The sequence below is a fragment of the Salvelinus fontinalis genome, chromosome 9 (assembly GCF_029448725.1).
Source record: "Salvelinus fontinalis isolate EN_2023a chromosome 9, ASM2944872v1, whole genome shotgun sequence".
Lineage (NCBI taxonomy): Eukaryota > Metazoa > Chordata > Actinopteri > Salmoniformes > Salmonidae > Salvelinus > Salvelinus fontinalis.
In genome coordinates, this window is record NC_074673.1 from 49,185,240 (window position 1) to 49,212,040 (window position 26,801).

Sequence of the window (26,801 nt, forward strand, 5' to 3'; positions counted from 1 at the left end):
TTATATACAGTGCCTTCGGAAAGTATACAGACCACCTGACTTTTTCCACATTTTGTTACGTTAGAGACTTATTCTAAAATGGATTAAATAAATAAAAACCGTCAGCAATCCACACACAATACCCCACAATGACAAAGCCTAAAAAAAAACAGTTTTGAAATTTTAGCAAATATATTGAAAATAAAAAACAGAAATACCTTTTTTACAATAAGTATTCAGATCCTTTGCTATGAGACTTGAAATTGGGCTCAGGTGCATCCTGTTTCCATTGATCATCTTTGAGATGTTTCTACAACTTGGATTTGGAAAGGCACACACCTGTCTATATAAGGTCCCACAGTTGACAGTGCATGTCAGAGCAAAAACCAAGCCATGGGGTCAAAGGAATTGTCCGTAGAGCTCCGAGGCAGGATTGTGTCGAGGCACAGATCTGGGGAAGGGTATCCAAACATTTCTTGAAGGTCCCCAAGAACACAGTAGCCTCCATCATTCTTAAATGGAAGAAGTTTGGAACACTCCTCAGTAAAAGGCACATGACAGCCCAATTGGAGTTTGCTGTTCTCTGGTATGATGAAACCAAAATTGAACTATTTTGCCTGAATGCCAGGCGTCACGTCACGTCTGGAGGAAACCTGGCACCATCTCTACGGTGAAGCATGATGGTGGTATCATCATGCTGTGGGGAAGTTTTTTAGGTTGAGGGACTGGGAGACTAGTTAGGATTGAGGGAAAAATTAACAGAGCAACGTACAGAGAGATCCTTGATGAAAACCTGCTCCAGAGTGCTCAGGACCTCAGGCTGGGGCGAAGGTTTATCTTCCAACAGGACAACTACCCTAAGCACACAGCCAAGACAACGCAGGAGTGGCTTCAGGACAAGTCTCTGAATGTCCTTGAGTGGCCCAGCCAGAGTCCGGACTTGAACCCGGTTGAACATTTCTGGAGAGACCTGAAAATAGCTGTGCAGCGACGCTCCCCTTCCAACCTGATAGAGCTTGATCTGCAGAGAAGAATGGGAGAAACTCCCCAAATACAGGTGTGCCAAGCTTCTAGTGTCATACCCAATAAGTCTCAATGCTGTAATCGCTGCCAAAGGTGCTTCAACAAAGTACTGTGTAAATGGCCTGAATACTTATGTAAATGTGCTATTTCAGGGGTTATTGTAAGACATTTGCAAACATTTCTAAACTTGTATTTGCTTCATCATTATAGGATATTGTGTGTGGATTGAGGGGAGAAAAATAACTTTTTTGTCAATTTAATAAGGCTGTAACGTAACAAAATGTAGAAAAAGTCAAGGGGTCTGAATACTTTCCGAAGGCAATGTATGGCTTTAGCTATAGAAAACCATTTCCCTGAGGTGCATTGACTATTTCCAAGAAAAACTAGAACATTAGAGGTGTCCCACTGAGGTTTCCAGGAAGGCTAAAACACAGAATGGCTGTTACAGTGACTCAATGGCCACACAGAACCTAGAAGGTCAACTATGGGATGGCTCACAATGGAGACATTTACAAACTGATTTTTTGGTCACTGTTAACAGATCTTCATTGGCACATGTCACACGCCTGTACACATGACATGATCCTGTACGTCTTGTTGCAGCTATAGACAGACATACAGTACCATGGAGTGGGGATCAAAGTCTTCCACGTATTTCTGAAAGCCCTGAAAGACAAACAACATATTAGACAGTTCAACATGGCAATGCTGCATTGAGGTTCAGCACCATTAGGAAGCATGGTTGTACAATAGGCCTATAATACAAGCCCTATATCACCCTGGTCTCTTAACTGATTTCTTGCTCAGTAATATGACATCTTACACAATCTGTGGTACAAGCAGAAATGGCTATCCTTTCCTTTGTTAGTCTACGGCAAAACTTCATAGATTCAACCCGAACCAGGGCAATGTAGCTTATTACTTTTCTAAATGACTTTGGCATGTAATTATGTAATTAGGCTCTAACAGAGAACAAGTGTGGTGAGTGTACAAGGGCTAGATTTCCTTTGACAACCACTTCTGTCTTTAAATGGTATTTCAAATTGATGAATGTTATAATACAACAAAAACCAACGCTGTGGACTCATTTTCCAAGTCTTTCCAGCTTTGAAAAATAAAGTGATGACAGAGAGAAGGCTAACTATACACACGGAGTGTACAAAACATTAGGAACATCTTCCTAATATTAAGTTGAACCCCCCCCCCCCTTTCCCCCAGAAAAGCCTCAATTCGTTGTGGCATGGACTCTACAAGGTGTTGAAAGTGCTCCACAGGGATGCTGGCCCATGTTGACTCCGATGCTTCCCACAGTTGTGTCAAATTGTCTGGATGTCGTTTGGGTGGTGGACCATTCTTGATACACACAGGAAACTGTTGAGCGTGAAAAATCCAGCAGCGTTACAGTTCTTGACACACTCAAACTGGTGCGCATACAGGGTTGGGGAGTAACGTAATCCGTTACATGTAAGGGGTTACCAAAAAACGGTAACTGTAATCCGTTAAATTAGCAGCAAAAATATTGTAATCAGATTACAGATACTTTTGAAAAATCTTTGACACTCCTCTGTTTTCTCGATGACATTCAAATCAACATTGAAAAAAGGCGGAAGTTTAAATTTGTTCCACCGGAGCGAGTCTGACCACAAATCAGAGACTACCATGATGACACACCAAATGAGTTTGATGGATCGCAGGAAAAGAGCAGGAATAAGCTTTGGTAGGCTACAGTCCAAGAAATGTCTTCCAATGGTGGGACTGCTGTCGTCATCCAAAGATTACCAATTTGAATAAACGCTTGGATGTAAGGATGACAGCAGTTGTGTAGTCTACGGCGATACAGATATCACTTATTATTGATATCTACATAGCTTTAGAAGCTTCTGATAGGCTAACTGAGTCATTTGGAGGTGTACCTGTGAATGTATTTCAAGGCCTACCTTCAAACTCAGTGCATCTTTGCTTGACATCATGGGAAAATCAAAAGAAATCAGCCAAGACCTCAGAATTTTTTTTGTTGTAGACCTTGACAAGTCTGGTTCATCCTTGGGAGCAATTTCCAAATGCCTGAAGGTACCACGTTCATCTGTACAAACAATAGTACGCAAGTATAAACACCATGGGACAGCGCAGCCGTCATACCGCTCAGGAAGGAGATGCATTCTGTCTCCTAGAGATGAACGTACTTTGGTGCGAAAAGTGCAAATCAATCCCAGAACAACAGCAAAGGACCTTGTGAAGATGCTGGAGGAAACACGTACAAAAGTATCTATATCCACAGTAAAACGAGTCGTATATCGACATAATCTGAAAAGCCGCTCAGCAAGGAAGAAGCCACTGCTCCAAAACCGCCATAAAAAAGCCAGACTACGGTTTGCAACTGCACATGGGGAAATGTCCTCTGGTCTGATGAAACAAAAATGGAACTGTTTGGCCATAATAACCTGCGTTCTGTTTGGAGGAAAACGGGGGAGGCTTGCAAGCCGAAAAACACCATCCCAACCATGAAGCACGGGAGTGGCAATGGACAATGACCCAAAGCATACTTCCAAAGTTGTGGCAAAATGGTTTAGGACAACAAAGTCAAGGTACTGGAGTGGCCATCACAAAGCCCTGACCTCAGTCTTATAGAAAATTTGTGGGGAGAACTGAAAAAGCGTATGCGAGCAAGGAGGCCTACAAACCTGACTCAGTTACACCAGCTCTGTCAGGAGGACTGGGCCAGAATTCACACAACTTATGTGGGAAGCTTGTGGAAGGCTACCAAAACATTTGACCCAGGTTAAACAATTTAAAGGCAATGCTACCAACTACTAATCGAGTGAATGTAAACTTCTGACCCGCTGGGAATGTGATGAAAGAAATAAAATCTGAAATAAATCATTCTCTCTCCTATTATTCTGACATTTCACATTCTTAAAATAAAGTGGTGATCCTAACTGACCTAAGACAGGGAATTTTTACGAGGATTAAATGTCTGGATTTGTGAAAAACGGAGTTTAAATGTATTTGGCTAAGGTGTATGTAAACTTTCTTGAATAATATAACTTATAAATGCCTCATGAGCTTAGTTAAATTGTTACACTCCATGAGAACCCAAAATATAAGCAAGTTTTTCTCTAAATGTTTGTAAACATTGTAAATATAAACAAACACTGTATGACCTCATAACATGGTTAAAATAATAATTTTGATATCATGGATGGTTAGTCCTTGCATCCAGGCTTTTTGCCAAAACAGAGGCGGGGCCGAAGGTTTGTTAGTTTCATCTGTGGATTTGCCCTTTAAACAGCTGCATATTATCAAGATATCAAAGTGTCACCAACAAAAAGGTAAACAATAGTCCTACAGTATAGCAAAGGCAGCATATGTCATTCATTTTTCACATGTAAATAGCACTTTTCAGTAGTGATCAAAGCGTACCATTCTATGAGCGCAGCCTTTATTTTTCAACTCAAATCAAATGAGCCCAATCAGTCCTCCATGACAACAAAATCATAAACAACCGAGTAGGGCTGGCTAATAAGTCCTTAGTGCTCAGGTAAAACTATTTGGCTAATCTATACTTCCATATTTCCAAATAGTATTCTTGAAGATCAAGGGGTATAACATTTATTGGAATGACTGGTTTTTAATGTAAAGATATAATTTAATCGTATTATTATATGTAGTAGAAAGCGATGGGTTAGAAGAAGCCTACATATAACCAACCCATACAGTACAATTTAACATCCATATATGGCCAGGTATGTAAACTTTAACATTGATTTATTCTGCAATAGATGTTGTTCAATTGGTAACATACATTGTCTTCTTCTAATGCCTCTTAAGGGGAAAGTAATCTAAAAGTAACTGAATGTAATCAGATTACGTTAATGTGTTTGGGTAATCAAAAAGTTACGTTACTGATTACAATTTTGGACAGGTAACTAGTAACTGTAACGGATTACATTTGGAAAGTAACCTACCCAACCCTGCCTACTACAATACTCCATTCAAAGGCACTGAAATATTTTGTCTTGCCCATACACCCTCTGAATGGCACACACACAATCCATGTCTGTGGATGGAATTTGTATGTTTAAATGAATGATTAAAATATTCCACCCTGAAACTATATAATTGTATGTAATTGATTAGAATCATCACTGAAATACATTAGAATCATAAAATGATAATAAATGATGTGTGTAGTTTTAGTCAGAATTAGGGTAAAACAATATAACTGTAACAATGTCTATTATAGTATCTTAAAAACAGACTTTCTGAGCAAGATTCGGTGCCGACCTTGGCTGGGGGGGCCACTGAGAGTACTTCCCAGGGTCTCCCTATCTTGAGGGAGGACGGGGAGTGATTCTCACGGACTCCCCTAATCTTTGTCGGCTGGGTAGCAGGACAGTATGTGCGTAGGATACCTACTGTTTGTGTGCAAATGTATGTGTGTAAGGAGCTATTATAAAATGAAAGCTTTTGTACAACTAACCAGCGCGCCCGTGAATAAACATTTTGACTATCATAGCTGGGGCCTCAGTCTGTTTCATTCAACCAGTATCTTACAAATCCTGGGTTACAGACTGAGTAGTTAATTGAAGTTCAGTTTATGAACATCGAGAACATAATTCTCATGACAATTTGGTCCTTGGAGCCGGATCCCAATACCTGTCCCTGCCGTCCGAAGGTACCACACCGAAATACTGTGCACGGGCGGGTCATTGACCCGTAAATTAAAGACCTGTCCCCTGACATTGGAGTTCCATAACAGGCCGGTATATACATATCTTTGGTCGGCAGAGACGGTGACGGGATCCAACCAACATTGCTTTTCCCAGTCTATGAGACAAAGGTCGGTAATCTTTATTCATGTTCCTACCAAATTGAAAAGGCCTGGAAATGTTTCGTTTGTTCGTTTGTTTTTATCCTTTGGGTTTGAAGAGATTTCCATGTTTCCTAGAGACGATATCTTGGAGTCCTGGTTCAGGTGATGAGACGATATCTTAAAGGGGTACACACACATATGGAATATTATAAGTTTATTTTCTGAGTTTTAATTAAACACGTGAATTATTTTGATAAAGGGAATGTTCTGGGAATCTGGGATACAACATGTAGAAAATGTTTGATGGTTTTTCTTTAATTTGTATAATATAGTATGAAACACGACTGTAAAAGGGTGGTATGACTTTTGACCTCTATCATGGCTTTCCTTTGTGGTCTGATCAGCCTCATGGGAGGGCCATTTGGATAATGAATTTAAGGTCATTTGTGATACTGATTTTAAGGTAATTGATTTTTATGATAGAGTTTATAGTTCTTTGACATATTTGTAATTTGAACCAAGGAGAATAAATAAATGGCATAGCCTTGGATTTATGGTAGACTTACGTTAAGTATTTAGAACCTAATCGAAGCCAACAGGACAGGGATATATGACATCTAGGATGATTCAGGATTATTGAGAGCATCGAGATAGCCTTAATCAAAATATGTAATAACCTTAGAGATTGCCACCATAGACAGGTGATTTTTCTAAAATCCATGAGTTCAGACAGGGAGACAGTGAGACATTTAGTAAATATTTGGAAAAAACCCATATTTGATTCTGACTGTTATGAGAAAGAGCGACAGACAGATAGTAGGAAGGGCAGACGGAGAAGCCCTCCCCGCACTGCTGAGACCTTGATGGTTGGGGAGGGAGTAGCATGAGGAGAAAAGATAGGAGTGACACAGAATGGGTAGATAACAGTTACTGAGTGAAAATAAAAGGGGAATGAAAGCCTAGTTGGTTTCAGGGACTAAAGTGTTAGACACTGAACCATTGCCTAGAAATTATTCTGCACAACAGGCCGAAAATAGTAGCATTGACTAGTGCCTGCGAAATAAGAAAGGAGAGAAAGGTTACTATTTACACAGACAAGCACATAGGCATTTAAAACCAAAGAAGATAAGATACTTGACAGATAATTGTTACAGGATAGCCATGAACGAACGGCCCAGGGAGAATTGGACATGTGGAAAATGAAAGGGGCGATCCTACAAGATAATGTCCGACATAAGGATAATTTACTAATCTTACCTGTCATTGTTTAGATATGCGGCAAATTGATACAGTACATGGGCAGAGCCATGTATCAATAGGGGGGATAGGTTAGGACACTTTGTGGACTATAGGATGACGAACTAATTTAAAATATTTTTTATATTTTTTATAATAGATAAATATAGCAAATGGGTAGAAGCGTTCCCAACTTACTTGACGGACACGATTATGGTAGCTAAAATATTAGGTCAAGATATTATCACTAGAGTTGGTTTACTAGGATCTATTTCTTTAAGTAATAGATGACAGTTTAGCTAATCAGGTAGAACAAATAGAAGGCCAGAGTTAGGAACCAGAATAGATAGACATAGAAGTTGAAGATATACTAGCAGAACACATGAGAGGACTGTTTGTTAACCAAACCCGTATGTCCAAGATTTTGTGTCCAACAGGTGAATTACAGGAGAAGGTGATTCACTCAATCCAACCAGGAGACTGGGGGGGGGATCCAGTCCCTGAGGAGGGATCCAGTCCCTGAGGAGAATAGACTGGAAGGAGCCACGGTGGGAGGGGCCATACCAATTGTCTCAAGGCTAAAAATAATTATTTAACCTGTCTACTCCCCTTCATCTACACTTATTGAAATGGATTTAACAAGTGACATCAGTAAGGGATCATACCTATTCACCTGGATTCACCTGGTCAGTGTGTCATGGAAAGAGCACTTGTTCCTAATGTTTGCAACTCACTAAATAAAAATGTTGCTTAAAAAATCTAGATGTTATTGTTAACACCAACACATTTCAGTGTTTCAACACATTGGTTGCAACTATAAAATATAGATTTTTTAAAGTAAACTTCCATTGTCCTACCAAGGGTTTCCAAAAATCAGTTTTTCTGTTTGCTCCACTGTTCAAGAACCTTGTTTTGTAAAGCGAGATAGCGACAGCATTTCTTATTTTCACTTCAAAACATTGTAAAAGGAGATAACAATTCTGAATGAAAAACAGGACAGGCATGGGGTAGCAAGTAGACTAGTGGTTAGAGTGTTGTGCCAACAACTGAAAGGTTGCTAGATGGAATCCCCAAGCTGACAAGGTAAAAATCTGTTGCTCCACCCTTGAACAAGGCAGTTAACCCACTGTTCCTAGGCTGTCGTTGTAAATAAGAATTTGTTCTTAAATGACTTGCCTAGTTAAATAAAGGATAAATAAAAATGTTCAATGCATCTCTGTCTGCTAGTGTGACATCTAAAGGCTCTTCCTTCTCCTCTAGGACAGGCCTTATTGATATACACAAACACCGTCATCTGTGGCCTTCAAAATCTGAGGGCTACAGCTCCTCAATCTCCATTCAGGAGAAAGAGGACACATGTATCATGTCTCCATCACTGCAGCAACAGCTCAGTTAGTAAGGCAATCACACTGCACTTTCCATTTCAAAAAGCAGACGTCTCCAGTTTGAAACAAATGCCAATTTAATTGAAAAGCGTCCTTCATGGCTGGAGACATCAGTCTGAGGGAGTCAGAATGAACGTTAATTAAATCTGGCTGAATGAGAAGCCAATTTATTGTAATGACATTGATGCCTTTTTAATAGCATCATGTAGGTGTTTAGAAAAGCATCAACAGAACAAAAGGCTATCTGCGGTACGAGTTTGTATCTCAAATAGCATCCTATCCCCTATATAGTGCACTACTTTCCACCAGTTATAGTGCAGAATATGTGGAATAGCAGGGTGCCGATTGAGATTCCCACAGAGTTTATTTTAAGGCAAGGAATGTTAACTCAAGGTTTTTAATAACAATAAGCATGATATGTAGGGTCGAGTAAAAACATGGAGGTCCTTCTTCCCATTGCACAGGAAGTTGCTTGTGGTCTCCGTTTGTATCAAACACTAATATGCCATTGACAGCGGGACAATGCACTGTCAGTTCAGTTCAGTTCAGGGCAACCTGAACACTAAAAGGAAGACGTACAACCACATACAGCATTACTCAGCATCCACACCATCTGCATATCTACCTTGAGACAAAAGAAGGCCCAATGCATGTACATAACTTCCACAGTCAATTTAGTTGAACTATCAAATGTGTACAAGGAACTACTGTGTCCAACAGAAAGGACAGATTGGGAACCAGGGAAATAAAGGAGGCAGTCACTCCACACATCACTCTGAGGAAGAAAGGTGGATTGATTTAGATTACAAAGAGGGGAAAACAACCACTAAACTACTAAGAACCACTCAGAGCAGAGGAGAGCACAGTCAGGGGAGAAGGTGGTGATGGGTATGGATTACTTGTCTCTTGTTGTTGGACCTAAACGAGTTGTTATACGTCACCATCCGTTTCAGCATCTCCGGGGGCTGTAACACAGGAACCAGACAGTAGTCATTAGAGATTGACACTACGACACCTCGCTCCCCCCCCCCCCCCCCCCATTCTCCTTCTCTCCCTCCATGCCTTAGGGTGTGTCATGCCTGTCCTGTGAGGATCTGAATGGGTCAGATCAGCTTGGCAATGGATGACAATAACAAGGCCCTCTCTCTCCCACAGGGGGGGGGTCTGCTGGGGGGTTGACAGTTCACACCCTGTCATAAATTACAGGAGAAGGAGACTTTCTCTCCCACTCCAGTATTTAACCCAAGGAATGTTCTTTGTTTCACAGAAGTTTTCCCGCCGAAACTCTAGCACATCAAAAGTGAATACTGGAACAATAATTCTAACATAAGAATATGGGGAATGATCAGTGGGGAGCTATAGAAAACGAATGCCATATTGGTTTTCATTTTGTGATGTCATTAGAAATTTGGCTTGTCAACAAAAACCCTGACAAACTTTTACAGATGCACAATCGAGAGCATCCTGTCGGGCTGTATCACAGCCTGGTACGGCAACTGCACCGCCCTCAACCGCAAGGCTCTCCAGAGGGTGGTGCAGTCTGCACAACGCATTACCGGGGGCAACCTACCTGCCCTCCATAACACCTACAGCACCCAATGTCACAGGAAGGCCAAAAAGATCATCAAGGACATCAACCACCCGAGCCACTGCCTGTTCACACCACTATCATCCAAAAGGCGAGGTCAGTACAGGTGCATCAAAGCTGGGACCGAGAGACTGAAAAACAGCTTCTATCTCAAGGCCATCAGACTGCTAAAGAGCAATCACTAACTCAGAGAGGCTGCTGCCTACATTGAGACCCAATCACTGGCCACTTTAATAAATGGATCATTAGTCACTTTATACAATTCACTCTAAAAAATGCCATGTTTACATATCTTACATTACTCAGATCACATGTATATACTGTATTTTATACCATCTATTGCACCTTGCTTATGCCACTCGGCAATCGCTCATCCATTTACTTACATGTACATATTCTCATTCAACCCTTTAGATTTGTGTGTATTAGGTAGTTGTTGGGGAATTGTTAGATTACTTGTTAGATATTACTGCACTGTCGGAACTAGAAGCACAAGCATTTCGCTACACTCGCATTAACATCTGCTAACCATGTGTATGTGACAAATAAAATGTAATTAAAAACTGTATGGACGTAATACTGTAACTTGGAAAGTATATCCCCTTTATCTGTCAAGTTTCCATCCAATACGTTGTGCATATAATATGACATATTAAGAAAGTATTGTTGTTAAGATATGAATGTGATTTTAAGAGGTATAAGAGAATCTGTCTCCTATAAACTGTGCATAAGTAGGTAGCCACGCCCCGATAAGGTCAGAGAGAGTGTCAGATGGATGGAACTGTCCCCTTCGGCCAGAGGACATAAAAGGTTTGCCAACAGAGATTAACATCAGACCAGGAAACGTGAGGCGGTAGCTACATGTTTGAAAAGGTTGTAACTTTGAACCTCAACACGAGGTGAAGAAATAAACTCGAGCTAGCTGCAGCTCATGTCCATCGTGGTCCAAATGCTGAATAATCAACACAAGGTGTAGGCGAGAAGCTCACCTCCCAGACAATCACTGAGACAGTTGATTAGCTGTCTTGAGTCAAATATCTAGAAAAGCGAATCTAAGTGAGACTATCCTACTACGCTCATCACCAATGGGAACCGCGACACGGCTGGCTAGCTATCTTCCAGAGTGAACAATAGTAGAAGACGGGAGAGTGGAGACCCGTTTCAGACAATCAGAGCCATACAGCTTGCCACTGAAAGGCCAACAACCTTCCTAAGGAGGGCTGGTTCCGACCGAACAAAGGCACTCACACATAAATACAGTCATGATTTCTTATTCCAAACGGGCAGTGGTTTGTGTGCAAACTATATGATTAATGTGAGAATAGTTCTGTAGTGTCTATTTCTCTTTCTCTCTCTCCCGCTCCATGTCGTTGTGTAAAAAGCCCCCATATTGTAGAAGTACGCTAGGGACCTTTTTCTCATGTATTAAGTGTGTATCTTATCCTGTTATTATTTAGTTAGCTTGTAAGTAAATTATTCAACCAATTTGTGTAGTATTGAATCATGAGTACGGCTGGTGTTTTTTTAGATGCATGAGGTTATGACTGTTCATAATGATAAGAGGTAATGATTAATAAGATGACTGTTTATCGATGTAATAGATATATCTTATAACTCTTTAAACAACCTCTTCCGTGGTGCCCCAAACTCCTAATTAGTTAGTCGTCACATGATCAATTTAGTCGGGTAACAATTAAACATAGTTAGTGGATTAAATAAATAACAGCCATCAGCTTAATGAAAATAAAGTCATGACAGATTGATTATAAATATTAGATAGTCAACTATCTGGGGGTATTTCAAGATATGCGGGGGCTTAAGAGGACTGTACTGCTGGAGAGGGCGGGTTAAATATACATTTGTAATATGATATGGAATGTGTATTGTACTGTGAAATGTGGTTGAGAAGTGGTTTGATGGTATGGCCGGGGGACTCACTGGGGGTACTGTGGTGTTTCAATATAGTGAGGATGGCTTATTAAATAAATACAAAAAGTCTCTCTCTGTTTCTCTCTTTATGAGTCGCTTCCTCTTTCTTTCAGAGTCTCTCTCTGTCTGTGCTCCCTCTGTCTAGGCTCCCGAGTGGCGCAGTGGTCTAAGACACTGCATCTCAGTGCAAGAGGCATCACTATAGTACCTGATTCAAATCCAGGCTGTACCACTTCTGGCTGTGATTGGGAGTGTGGCGCACAATTGGCCCAGCGCTGTCCGGGTTTGGCCATCATTGTAAATAAGAATTTGTTCTTAACTGACTTTCCTAGTTAAATAAAGGTTAATTTAAAAAAATTATAATAATTTAAGTCTGTCTCTGTCAACATCAGCAAAACCTTCACCTGGGATCAACTTCACCTTACAAGTGGTAGAGAAATAATCCTCTATGTTGGTACCACATTATCTAATTTGCATCCGAACTAGACTGTAGCTAACTGCTTTGGATCTTCTAGGGCTAACACAGCAGCCAATCAAAAGGGGACCATCATGCTCTCCCAGAACTTTGGTTGGTGTGTAAAACCTGTAAACTCATATAAGCAAAAAGATGTGATGGGTCTGCACTCAAAAAGATGTTGCATAAGGCTGATATCATTTTTCGATTTGGTTTATTATTTTATTTGCATCAGCAATAGCGTACACAGACGTTTCAGCTTTGTAGCCTTCTTCAGTGTGTAGGTAGTAATCTTTTTCATTCAAAACAGCATTTACAGGGAACACAAGTGAGCAACAGGTGCTTCTAATCAATGTTGCCACTCATCTGCCAATCAGGTTCTCTGGTCTACCCACATACAATCACAAAGAAATTCAGAATTATAGGGTACAGGAGCAGGCACAAAGAGCAATTGGGGGTATGAGACGTGAACCGTCCGCTCATTTGGATACATTATATACATGTGCGAGATAGCTTACCACAAAGGGCATCAGGCTAGGTTGTTCATAAATATGTGAGCCTAACTCATAAATGATATGCAAAATATGATATGGACAGTGTTCTTGATAAGGACAGAGTTTAAATTGCTGTGTTGAATAAATGCTGTTTTGAATGAAAAATATTACCTACAGACTGAAGAAGGCCGCAAAGCCGAAACGTTTGATGCAGTGAAAAGAATAAAACAATTGAAAAACGGAAGTCAACTATATGCGACATCCTTGAGTGCTAACACAGCAGTCACCAAACGTCAGAGCCTGAAACTGACTGCACCTAAACTGTACTGTAGGCTATATCCACGGGTGGCGGCCTGAGATAGGGCTGAGATGGAGATAGGGCTGAGACGGGCTGAGATAGGCATCCTGTGTGGTCTAAATTGCAGCAGATAGAGCGTCAGTCTTACAGACGGACAGTAGGGCTTGAGAGGGTCTCAGCATCAAACTGCAGCAGAGGTTCTCCTCCGTTTCTGTGTCTCTGACTCATAAGTCATTCTGGATAACGGCTTGGGGTTGTCTGGTGATCTAAGCCGCTGCTGCTTCGAATCCATCCCACCGCTCTTTCAGCAATCTCTCTCCTACCATTCACCTATAGCTCTCTCTCTATCCAATAAACATACAAAGATGTATATAGAGAGATATTTTTGAAACAATCAAAAATAATTAGGTGCCGCCTTTGTAACTTCTGTCTGTGAACTTAAGGGCTCCCCCCCCCCCGTGGATCTGTCCCCTTCAGATGAATAGCATCGCAAAGACTCAGACAACCTATCGGGAACATCAATGTATTCCGAATTTCAGACAGGCAAAGAAACAATACACTCTCACTCCTCTCACTATTGGAATGCGAGTCATGTTCTGATGCTGTATCATTTCACTCAGCTACTAAGAAGTTCTGCAGCTAAACTGCAAAAGTCTATCACGCTCTCTCAGTTTGTGGATTCATCTTTGACAACAGAATTGGATGATATATAAAAGCCAGGCCCGATCCTCCCTTGGTTTTTCTGGATGGTGATGACACATGGTAAATGACCAGTTGGGAGCAGAGTAATGACAGGATAAGGAAGTTAGCATCGGTACACTAACCAGCCTTGTCTGGTGCAGCAGAGAAACAGCGTGAACAAACGTAGCACCCCGGCTAAGGGGAGTGACAGGAGAACACAGCAAGCATGCGCAGAGGGGTTGAGGGTGTTTAGGGAGAGGGAGAGAGGAGGAGTAGGCGGACAGTGCTAAGTCTGTGTTTCTTACCAGGCCCTCAGCGTGTAGGGTAGGTCGATGGGACTGATTCTGGGACAGCATGACTGGTTTAGACATGACAGGGGCCATCTGACGCCTCTGGTTGGGCGGGCTAGGAGCGATTTGCTATTAGGAACATCCGAGCAGCGGCAGAAAGGACAGCAAACAATGGGGTTACAGCGGGCTTCAGTGAGCAGAGCACCATGGGCATTATTGAAAAGGACACATAGGGATTCTACTGCTAAATCCCAGAGCAAACCGCTCATTATAAAACCAGTGACATCAGAGCTTTAACCCTGTGATTTAACCCTATATACACTACCTTTCAAAAGTTTGGGGTCGCTAGAAATGTCCTTGTTTTTGTCCATTAAAATAACATCAAATTGATCAGAAATACAGTGTAGACATTGTTAATGTTGTAAATGTCTATTGTAGCTGGAAACTGCAGATGTTTTATGGAATATCTACATAGGCGTACAGAGGCCCATTATCAGCAACCAGCACTCCTGTGTTCCAATGGCACATTGTGTTAGCTAATCCAAGTATCTAATTTTAAAAGGCTAATTGATCTTTAGAAAACCCTTTTGCAATTATGTTAGTATAGCTGAAAACTGTTGGCATGATTAAAGAAGCAATAAAACTGGCCTTCTTTAGACTAGTTGAGTATCTGGTACATCAGCATTTGTGGGTTCGATTACAGGCTCAAAATGGCCTCTGTACGCCTATGTAGATATTCCATAAAAAATCTGCAGTTTCCAGCTACAATAGTCATTTACAACATTAAGAATGTCGACACAGTATTTCTGATCAATTTGATGTTATTTTAATTGAAATTTTTTGGTGCTTTTCTTTCAAAACAAGGACATTTCTAAGTGACTCCAAACTTTTGAACTGTAGTATATATTATATATGTTTAACCCCATAAGATTAGAGCCCTGGGAATGTTCCAGAACTATGAAGAATGTGGCATGGCTTTAAAGTCAACAGCTCTCCAGCTTGTCTAAACATTTGCTGACATCACAGAAGAACTTCCTCCACTACAGGAGCGATCTAGGCAGGCTTCACTGACCACTCTCAAAGATCGAATGATGAGAGGGAGCAGACTTACCAGGGAATTGCTTAAATTGGAGATGCCACTGATATGGGAAGTGTTTCTCATCACCTGAACCAGGAAAACACAGTAGTATCATGTACTTATCCCTGAATCATCATTACAGAAAGCTACTGGAATAGTAATGTCAAACACACACACAGTGGTGGTTTCAAATGGAACACAGGAAAGGAGATATCATGCACTTGAAGAGGAGCTTTTCAGTCATGACTCGCAACCTCTCTCGCCTATAGACAATCTTACCCACTACGTCACGCCATGCAATTCTACACCCACTGCTGTCAAATACGATAACACAATACAAAATCAGAGCCACCGCAAACAGACCGAATAAAAACCAACAACTGCATCCATGATTGCATTTAATCGGAGAGGAAATTGACATTGTTCTTCACAACATTCAGTCATTGCGACTCAGTGATGTGTTTCCTCTCCCTTTCATGAATTAAATAACCATGCATCTTCCCAGCACAGATCATGCAGAGTACCGTCCTTAAACATTCCCCTGCCCCCTTGATGTTCTGAGATCTGAAGGAACAAGATGTTAGCAGGAACGTAACAGCATCTCTTCCCTAAACCAATTGGATGGTTTAGTGGGAGCCATCAAAAGTAGTTGCTCACACCTGTCCGCTCCTATCAGCTCTGCTTAAACGTTTTCAGGGGAAGGACAAGGGAAACGGGCTAGGGGTTGTTTTCAGACCAAGCCTTAGTCACACCAGGGAGGCTACCTTGGGGCTGGAGGGGTAGGACATTTCACTGGCGTTGGACGAGTAGTAACCGCCCCTCGGCATGTACCCGCCCCCTTCCCACTCGCTCCTTGTCTCTGGGGGACTGGTGGGGTGGTGGTGGTACCCTCCATGCGACCCTCCCCCCAGCTGCTCCTCAGGGTGCTGGGAGGGTGGGGGCGGAGAAGGTGGAGCAGGAGGAGGGGGAAGCTGAGGGGAGGGACGGGGAGAGGACGGGGGCCTGTAGGACTGGAAGGTAGGGGGATAGTGTGAGGAGGAGGGAGGAAAGTGGGAGATTGGGGTAGGAGGGTAGTGAGAGGAGATGGAGGTAGGAGGGTACTTAGAAAAGGGAGGTGGAGGGGGAGGTGGGGGTGGAGGTGGAGGTGGGGGTGGTGGAGGAGGAGGAGGAGGAGGGGGCTGGCGTCCTCTGGAGGCCGCGGTAGAAGCAGAGGGAGAGGGCTTGCGGGTGGAGGGGGGAGAAGGGGGGAGGCGTTGGGGCGATGGTCGTGGTGAGGCAGGAGAGAAGTTGGGGATGGTGGGGTTGAGTCTGGGAGCGGGTGGAGGTAGAGGTAGGGGGGGCGGGGGCTGGGAGGAAGAAGGCTGGGTGGGGGCCAGTCTCTTCAGGGGCCCCCTCAGGCTCTGGTCCACCTCATCCAAGTTCAAATCATCAAGGTCAGTGGTGGCCAGCTGGAGACCCCCGGGGAAACGCCTCACCATGGGTCCAGAGGCAGGAGACCGAGGAGGGGACATCTGAAGGACAAGCCCAGCCTCTCAGACACGCACAACCACAGAGCTATCATGGTACACAGTCACAGATCATTGTGGCCTACGACAAATCCATTAATTAGCAACGGAACGGAAAAAACATGAAATGATTGAAGAAAAGTTACTACACGTAAAAATATCAGATGTGATAGGACCACCGGTGTTCCTAGCTGATACACAGATAGAGAAGGGGTTCTAGATGTACCTCTGGGGACTCGTTCTCCACACAGGAAATCTGTTCCAGGCGTGTCTGACAGAGACGTTCCACCCAGTGCTGCACCTTCTCTGACTCCTCCAGATCCTCCCGCTCTGTCTCTGACACCTGGGGCACGGCACAGCGCAACGCAACACTCAAGACTGGGTCCCTGACTCCCGTATAGAACAACATACTGTATAACTCAAGGCTGGGTTAGGGCTTAGTCATACACCAAAGTATAAATGAATAAAGAAGACACACCCTATTGGCAAGGTGCTGATGGGAAGTCAACTCAGAAGATGAAAGTCACTCTTTTCTCACTTTATGTTATTTCCTCACTCATACTACGCCAGTCTACTGATCATTACTCCTACCTCCTGCGCCAGTCTACTGATCATTATTCCTACCTCCTGCGCCAGTCTACTGTTCATTACTCCTACCTCCTGCACCAGTCTACTGATCATTACTCCTACCTCCTGCGCCAGTCTACTGATCATTATTCCTACCTCCTGCGCCAGTCTACTGATCATTACTCCTACCACCTGCACCAGTCTACTGATCATTACTCCTACCTCCTACGCCAGTCTACTGATCATTACTCCTACCTCCTGCACCAGTCTAATGATCATTCCTCCTACGCCAGTCTACTGATCATTACTCCTACCTCCTACGCCAGTCTACTGATCATTACTCCTACCTCCTGCACCAGTCTACTGATCATTACTCCTACCTCCTGCGCCAGTCTACTGATCATTACTCCTACCTCCTACCCCAGTCTACTGTTCATTACTCCTACCTCCTGCGCCAGTCTACTGATCATTACTCCTACCTCCTGCACCAGTCTACTGATCATTCCTCCTACGCCAGTCTACTGATCATTACTCCTACCTCCTGCGCCAGTCTACTGATCATTACTCCTACCTCCTGCACCAGTCTAATGATCATTCCTCCTACGCCAGTCTACTGTTCATTACTCCTACCTCCTGCGCCAGTCTACTGTTCATTACTCTTACCTCCTGCACCAGTCTACTGATCATTACTCCTACCTCCTGCACCAGTCTACTGATCATTACTCCTACCTCCTACGCCAGTCTACTGATCATTATTCCTACCTCCTGCGCCAGTCTACCGATCATTACTCCTACCTCCTGCACCAGTCTACTGATCATTCCTCCTACCTCCTGCGCCAGTCTACTGATCATTACTCTTACCTCCTGCACCAGTCTACTGATCATTACTCCTACCTCCTGCACCAGTCTACTGATCATTACTCCTACCTCCTGCGCCAGTTTACTGATCATTACTCCTACCTCCTACGCCAGTCTACTGATCATTCCTCCTACCTCCTGCGCCAGTCTACTGATCATTACTCTTACCTCCTGCACCAGTCTACTGATCATTACTCCTACCTCCTGCACCAGTCTACTGATCATCACTCCTACCTCCTGCACCAGTCTACTGATCATTACTCCTACCTCCTGCGCCAGTTTACTGATCATTACTCCTACCTCCTGCACCAGTCTACTGATCTTCAGCTGCTTCTCTCGTTCATACATCTCCTCTTTCTCTGCAGCCAGCTTGAGCTCAAACTCCATCTCCTTCTTGTTTTTCCTCTGTTCCTGCAGGGTGTCCGTGTTGGACACCTTCTTCTTCTTCCTCTTCTTCTCTCCTTTCTGAGACATCATTCATGTTTATCGTTATAGAAACCAGGGAGAAACCAGAACCCATTCCACCCCAAACCGTACAAACCGTCCAAGGACCAAGACTAGACACTACACAGTAAGGTTCTACAATAATATATTATAGAACTGCCACAGCATTGTGGTGAAGTTTTTTTGCTCGAAGTTAAATATTTCGGTTAGCTTTGACAGAACACATCTCACAGCACACCAAACTGCGACTGTACAGAGTACCTTGCGGAGTGTGGGCAGCTTCCCTTCGTAGCGATAAAACCATCCAAAAGCTATAGAGAAAAAAACAACGCCAGAGTCACTCGGATGCCGAGGCAGGAATTAGCCTGGTCCCAGATTTGTTTGTGCTTTTGCCTACTCCACTGTCATTGTCAAGCCAAACTGTCATGCATGTATTGCATCACAATTCCATGAAGAGAGCAGAAACAGACTGACACTCAGGCTAAGGAGAACTCAGAGCAGAACTTCAGCAACTATAGAGAAAAAGCATGCTACAGTTCATCAACTAAATCCACTGCACGCAACAGAAATGAACGGAGAAAGACAGCTCAAGGGGTCGTATTCAGAAAGATGGCACCTTGTTAAGATGAATGCTAGGCAGTTTTGGAAATACATGAAAAGCTAGCTAAAGCAGAAACAGCCTAGCATCCAGGCTAGCCCTACTAAGGTGTGGGAGCCTGTCAATGGGTTTTGATTGTCAAAGGAAATCGAGCATGTTGCGAGTGGTATTGTAGTGCGTCTCTGACGCTGCGATCTGTGGGTACACTGTGAGACCCGTCACTCACTTCACTCCCCTCTTCCTCCACCTCCTGCTGCTCTTCATCGTCGTCGTCAGCCTGAAAAGAGCTTGCTCCAATGTCTGGCAGTGAAGGGAGTCAGAGAAGCACGGCACACAGTGGAGGAAGAGAGGAGACAGACAGCATGCAAAGAGATGAAACACAACTGTAAATCTAGGCCCTTACAGTTTCTGCTGATCTACACGGTCTTCCTTGGATCTATTCATTCCTCTATAGCCCTCAAACGCAACTCTGGACCTCGAAGACCGTTCAACTGCATTTTTTCATTGTTCCCCTCTAGTCAGGGGCACTCATGTAGTCAGGAAGCGCCAAGTCTAAGTCCAAGAGGCTTCTAAACAGCTTCTACCCCCAAGCCATAAGACTCCTGAACATATAATCAAATGGCCACCAAGACTATTTGCAGTGCCCCCCCCCCCACCTCTTTTACACCGCTGCTACTCTCTGTTGTTATCATCTATGCATAGTCACTTTAATAACTCTACCTACATGTACATATTACCTCAACTAACCAGTGCCCCCGGTTATATACCCCCCTGTATATAGTCTCGCTATTGTTATTTTACTGCTGCTCTTTAATTACTTGTTACTTTTATTTCTTATTCTTCTTCGTATTTTTTTCAACTGCATTGTTGGTTAGGGGCTCGTAAATAAGCATTTCACTGTAAGGTCTACACCTGTTGTATTCGGCGCATGTAAAATATGATTTTATTTAGACCTGTGACACCAGGTGTGTGCAATGAATTATCAGGTAGAACAGAAAACCAGCAGGCTCCGGACCTTGTGGGGTAAGAGTTGAGTACCGCTGCTCTACAGATTCATTAGACACTATCAGAGGTACCACCTGACCCACTGTCCTTACCAGAGTTCTTGGACTTGGGGGGTGTGGTGTTGATTTCGGGCGGGGCCGGAGAGGGACTCTTGGTTTTGGGTTGCTCTCTAGGCGCCCAGTCCTCCTCCCACTCCCTGTGGTGCTTCCTCTCCGCAGCCTCGATCCTACGCACACACAGGCACGCATGCATCCACACAAGCGCGCACACATAGACACACACAGGTCAGGAAGTCACTGGGCCACCCAAACTAAACATTCTCTGATATAGTTGTGAACACACAAGAGAACTGAAGCTCTCTGATCTCAACTACACGGTCTGTGCAGTTTTGATAGATCCTGGGTTCCCTTCATGCAATGCTCCCAGTCCCTGACTGATCTGCCTGTTTCACTACGGAAATAATTAGTCATATGCGTAACATTATGTACGTAACATACAAGATACATACGCTTTGCAATAAATATGCAAAGCGGGGTGAAAACCCACTTCTTCATCTCCTTCCGATAGCGTTCCTCTTCCTCAGCAGTCTTCTGAGAAATCTCCATCTTTCTCCTGTTCGGAACACAAAGAAACATTTATATATATTGACATGTACGGTATGGATGACTAAAATCCAATTTTATGGGAAATAACATATTCTGAAATTGTATAGGACTGAGATACTGAATATAGTACAGCCTATTCTTCTGGAGATAGCGTCAGTATAATAGATTCACTGTGAAAGCCATGTTGATGACAAGTTTGTACACTGAGTGTACAAAACATTAAGAACACCTGCTCTTTCCATGACACACTAACCAGGCGAATCCAGGTGAATAGCTATGATCCCTTACTGATGTCACTTGTTAAATCCACTTCAATAAGTGTAGATGAAGGGGAGGAGACAGGTTAAAGAAGGATGTTTAAGCCTCGAGACAATTGAGACATGGATTGTGTGTGTGCGCCATTCAGATGGTAACAGGGCAAGACAAAATATTGAAATGCCTTTGAACGGGGTATGCAACGCTGATGGGTTTTTCACGCTCAACAGTTTCCCTTGTGTATCAAGAATGGTCCACCACCCAAACGATATCCAGCCAACTTGACACAACTGTGGGAAGCATCGGAGTCAACATCGGCCAGCATCCCCGTGGAAAGCTTTCGAAACCTTGTAGTGAGTGTCCTTGCCCGGACGAATTGAGGCTGTTCTGAATATTAGGATATACACTGGCATACTCAGTGTATATCTCATTTGTCAATCAGAAAAAAATCGAATATTTTGTTTTGCTTGTCTCTGATTGCTATCACTGCTAGTGAAAAGCCTGTTATTTTCTAGTGTACAGAGCCAAGAGATAAAGTCTCTGTGCTCTATGGCTGTCAGCACCTGACTATTTTGGCAAACTGAACGTGGGTTAACAAGTGAAAACCAACATACAGTATGTTTCAGTCCTCACTTATTGTCTGTGCTCTCCCTCTCTCTCTGGGTGTGTCAAGAGAGGCATCTCTTCATAAAGCATATGCACAGACAACAATAACTTTTAGCAAAAATACATAATGATCAGTTTATGAATTCCCAATTGCCAAAGCTTCAGCTCTCTGTATAAAATAATCATTTATAGTCATCAATTGCTGGTTTTGTTGCTTTTTCTGTCCAACCTTCCCATCATTCTTTGGGCTGCCTATTCCGTACAATAGTTCAGTACAATAGTTTTCCCTCCAAAGGGCTTTATCTATTCTGATAAAGCCCCAGCCACATTGGAAATATGTTTGACCACTTCTTTGAGTTGCCCTTGATGATTTTAAATGCCATACATCCAATTATGTGGTTTAAATTGGGTTTTAAATCTCAAAACGAATCAACCAATCAATCAGTCCACTGATATCCACTCACTGCCTCTCTTTCTCCTGCTGCTCCTTGACCATCTTGTTAGTCTCCAGGGCAACCCTTTTCTGGTGCATCAACTCTCGTCTGTCCAGCTCCCTGCGAGCCTCCACCGCCAGACGCTCCTCGTCTGTCATAAACAACTCACTGCCCTGTGGGGGGGGGGGGGGGGGGGGGGGGAGACAGACGGACAAACAGGAAGGGGGGCGTCAGAGGGTTCAAATATTTCAATTTTTAAACATTTGGTGAGCCTTAGAATTAAAAACCTCATATCGATTACCAAACGTTGTATATATAATGTATGGCTCTTAGGTTGGACACCCAAACACTTGATACGGCTGACAGTCTGTTCTGAACTGGAGCAACTCGTGCGACAAGAAGTTGCCCGCCTCCCGCTAACCGGGAAACTTTTGTCTGTAAAGGAAGAGAACTCTATGTATTTTGAAAGACGAGATGTTGAGGATTATAATAAATACAGCGTTGATGTCATACAAGCAAGCCAAATGAGTCCAAATGTGCACTTCATATTTCCATATCATAAATCTCATGTCATAAACAGTGTCAACGTTTATGATCACTATGTTTGATGTACATTTAGTTACAAGATGACATGACATCACACCCTGGGTTGTTCTGAACAGAATGAGACTATGTTTGTCTATTGAGAGAGAAAAAGAAATTGTGCAGCACACGCATCTGAATGCACTTGTGACTGCGTTCCCTGCAAATCAAGATTCAGTCTTATTTAAGGTGAGCTTGCCACGAGGCATCAGGTAGCCTAGTGGTTAGAGTGTTGGGCCAGTAACTGAAAGGTTGCTAGATCGAATCCCCGAGCTGACAAGGTAAAAGTCTGTCGTTCTGCCCCTGAACAAGGCAGTTAACCCACTGTTACTAGGCAGTCATTGTAAATAAGCATTTGTTCTTAACTGAAATGCCTAATAAAATAAATAAATAAACTGTTGTGTCTAATAATTTTTTATTTGTATTTTGTATTTGTTTTTAACCTTTATTTAACTAGGCAAGTCAGTTAAGAACAAATTCTTATTTAAGAACAAATTCTTATGTTCCCATAATCTCCAAACTGTTCCCTTTCAATAACTAGCATGGTTATGCATTTCATATTTCTTCTGTAAGAAACATTTACATTTAGCCCTATCCATATTGGCCCATTCCCACGAGTGTAATTAACTCAGCAACCACACCTGCGTGGAAGCACCTACTTTCAAGACTTCCTTAACTCAAGCATTTCCTTTATTTTGTCAGTTAACTGTATGTCACCGGTGTTAACTCGCTCAAGTATACGGACGAATCAATAAGAAGGCACTCTGCACTTGTTTGCACACAAATCAACAGAACATACACAGGAACAATTCTCAATTGAACGGTATTTCCTCTGCTAGCAGTAAATGAGAGAAGATGGCGTGTGACAAGAACACAGCCCTTTAACTGAGGCCTGATGACAACCACCTGATAAATGACTTTCCGAAATGAGTCATGTTCTCCTCCAGAAGCAGACTTTGTCTGGGTAAATGTTCTAAAAATAGACATACACATTATCCTACTCTGTAGGTGGATATAATGCAGATCACAGGAGGTTGGTGGCACCTTAATTGGGGAGGAGGGGCTCGTGGTAATGGCTGGAGCGGAATGAGTGGAATGCTATCAAATATGTCAAACACACGGTTTCCATGTGTCTGATGCCATTCCATTTGCTCCGTTCCAGCCATTATTACGAGCCGTGCTCCCCGCAGCAGCCTCCACTGATGCAGATGTTGTTGTCTTCTGCATTACCTGTGTAAACTGTGGTGCGAGTATAAAGCTTACTTGGCTCTAGGGTAAACTTGGATAGAAGATTGATAAAAATCTAAGTTATTCACATTTTCCAAAATTGTCAAAACTGCTCGGGGTATGCGAGACTCCAGTAGGAACTAACATGCTGAACACACCGCTCGCGTTGTAAAATAAATGTACACATGCATGTTATTCAATCATTTAATCCAAACTGCTCGCGGGTGCCAACGAGCATCTGCGTAGGCAGGCGCTAAAATAGAACTTGGTCTTATTTTTTATGCTTGACGCGCTGCAAGTCCCGCCTCTCCCATCCCCTCATTGGTTTTTAGGAGCATATACCCACGTGGGTGATTAAAAGATGAACTGAGGTCCACACTCCAGTCCAGTTGGTGGAGGTAATGCACCTTAAAGTTGGTTGCCAACCGCCATATAAAGTCCACAGAAGAAGAAGAACAAGACCGAAGAAGGAAAGATCACTGGAAACGAACTAGGTTTCCCCTTTTATCTATGGAATAATTGTCGGACTAGAGAACACATGATTTTATGACTCAAAATGGGTCAAAATTATACAAAGATCCAGAAAAAAAGGACCTTGTGCATTTCAGGTAACCTTTTAGGGTCCCGTGGCCACTAGGGGGCCCCTGAACCAAAAGTAAATGAGTTGGAGTCTCAACTTAGTGTTGAGAGTTAAGAGGAGTAGAATACACATTGTGCAGTTTCAAAATTTGGTTGTGTATCAGCAGGTTTTCTTTTGTATTGTCAGTCACTGACAGTCACTCAATTAGCTCATGTCAGTAAAATATTTTTTACATTGGTAAATTAGTCTAGCCAGCTATCTAAACTTGTAGTAATCACGGTTGGATTACCGACTGGGCATGCAGGACACGTGCAACATTTTCTCTCTGCCCTATGGCAAAACGAGTCGAGTTGCATGATATTAGTTCTAAAATTGCTAAATGTTCTCTCCACCCCATGGCAAAATGTGTAGAATTGCAGCAAACGTGCTTCAAAAGTGCAACATTTTCTCTAAGCCCCATGGCAAAACGTGTAGAATTGCAGGAAGTGTACTTACATTTTTTCTCTCCGCTGTCAAGCGGGGGGCCACTAAAATGTTTTGGGGGTGGGGGAGGTCCTGGCGGTGTACTTACAGCGCCGGTGAGAACTGTGATGGTTAGACTCCTGCTACTCTTCAGAACTCTTACAGCCTGCAGACGTAATAAAGACAAAAACTTACCTGAGCAATAAAAATGAAACTTTCCAAAGCAAATTAATTATTTACCAAGCAAAACTTGGTTTTCTGGAGTTATCAAACCTTTGTCTGCATTTCATGTGTCCTACCTCTTTGTGGTCCAGATTAGTAAATTCCACCCCGTTCACCTCCACGATCTGGTCACCAATCTACCAACACAAAACACAATACAATCCACAATACCAACCATGCAAAAACACACACACATTTCAGTACTTTATTTGGATCCACTATGGGACATTGTGGCATACTAGGACCCAAATACAGTGCCTTCATTTAAAACTTCTAAGGGATAGCCCCCTTTTTTTTCCAATTTTCACCTAAAATGACATACCCAAATCTAACTGCCTGTAGCTCAGGACCTGAAGCAAGGATATGCATATTCTTGGTACCATTTGAAAGGAAACACTTTGAAGTTTGTGGAAATGTGAATTGAATGCAGGAGAATATAACACGATAGATCTGGTAGACGAAAATACAAAGCAAAAAACATGTTTTTTTTTTGTATCTAGCAATCTAGCCATCACTCTGGTTGTAATTCAGATGGTGTCCACAAGAGGGCGCAGTGTATGTGCAAAGTTTCAGACTGATAACTTGAAGTATGAGCAAGCTACATGACATTTAGTGTGAAGGATGCATTTACATTACATTTTTTCTGCAAGAATATCGTCAAATCTGTATACCTGGACTTTGATTTAGCTTTTCCAGTATTAGTAGCCATATTGTAAGTTCAACATTTGCAAAACATCCAGTTTTCATAACTCTCCATATTCTTGCCATTTTTGTCCAAAAGGGAAAGGCTCGCTGTCGCACAAGGTTAGCAGCAAAATTGTGCGACAGATACGAGATACGGGACTCCCGTAAAGCTCAGCTCATTGGCTATCTAGCTAGCTTTGTTTGAGTGAAGACCTCCTGTGTCATCGGCGCGCCATGAAGGCGTCGCTCCCTGACCAAATTTGGTGTCCTATAGGATATACTACCCTCCTAATGATATGGTGAAGTCTGGTTACGTTCTAGGATCTCTGAGGAATAAATACGAACGTAATTTGACTGGTTGAAACAATGTTTAGGGTTAGATTTTCACAGATTCCTTTCTTTGCAAATTGTATTTATTTTATATTTTATTTTACCGTTATTTTACCAGGTAAGTTGACTGAGAACACGTTCTCATTTGCAGCAACGACCTGGGGAATAGTTACAGGGGAGAGGAGGGGGATGAATGAGCCAATTGTAAACTGGGGATTATTAGGTGACCATGATGGTTTGAGGGCCAGATTGGGAATTTAGCCAGGACACCGGGGTTAACACCCCTACTCTTACGATAAGTGCCATGGGATCTTTATTGACCTCAGAGAGTCAGGACACCCGTTTAACGTCCCATCCGAAAGACGGCACCCTACACAGGGCAGTGTCCCCAATCACTGCCCTGGGGCATTGGGAACTAGTTTTAGACCAGAGGAAAGAGTGCCTCCTACTGGCCCTCCAACACCACTTCCAGCAGCATCTGGTCTCCCATCCAGGGCCTGACCAGGACCAACCCTGCTTAGCTTCAGAAGCAAGCCAGTAGTGGTATGCAGGGTGGTATGCTGCTGGCATGAAATTGAATGAGTGGAAC

At 42.9% G+C, this 26,801-nt stretch overlaps 2 protein-coding genes across 3 annotated transcripts in view; both read right to left on the reverse strand.

Annotated features, from left to right (window-relative positions):
* LOC129862746 (harmonin-like) overlaps positions 1–26,801 on the reverse strand; it is a 46,638-nt gene that overhangs the window by 10,454 nt on the left and 9,383 nt on the right. For both annotated transcript variants that reach the window (XM_055934674.1, XM_055934673.1), the window contains exons 9-15: positions 25,276–25,335; positions 25,086–25,142; positions 22,156–22,298; positions 20,772–20,837; positions 20,318–20,451; positions 19,447–19,520; positions 1,627–1,668 (exon numbers count right to left, since the gene is read on the reverse strand). In XM_055934674.1, coding sequence (XP_055790649.1) covers positions 1,627–1,668; positions 19,447–19,520; positions 20,318–20,451; positions 20,772–20,837; positions 22,156–22,298; positions 25,086–25,142; positions 25,276–25,335 — 576 coding nt within the window. The remainder of the gene's footprint in view (positions 1–1,626; positions 1,669–19,446; positions 19,521–20,317; positions 20,452–20,771; positions 20,838–22,155; positions 22,299–25,085; positions 25,143–25,275; positions 25,336–26,801) is intronic.
* On the reverse strand, positions 16,438–19,440 carry LOC129862747 (harmonin-like). Its single transcript, XM_055934675.1, has 2 exons — positions 18,479–19,440; positions 16,438–17,096 (listed from the first exon to the last, which is right to left on the reverse strand). The coding sequence occupies exons 1-2, from the start codon at positions 18,653–18,655 to the stop codon at positions 16,941–16,943; spliced, it is 333 nt and encodes a 110-aa protein (XP_055790650.1). The 5' UTR covers positions 18,656–19,440; the 3' UTR covers positions 16,438–16,940.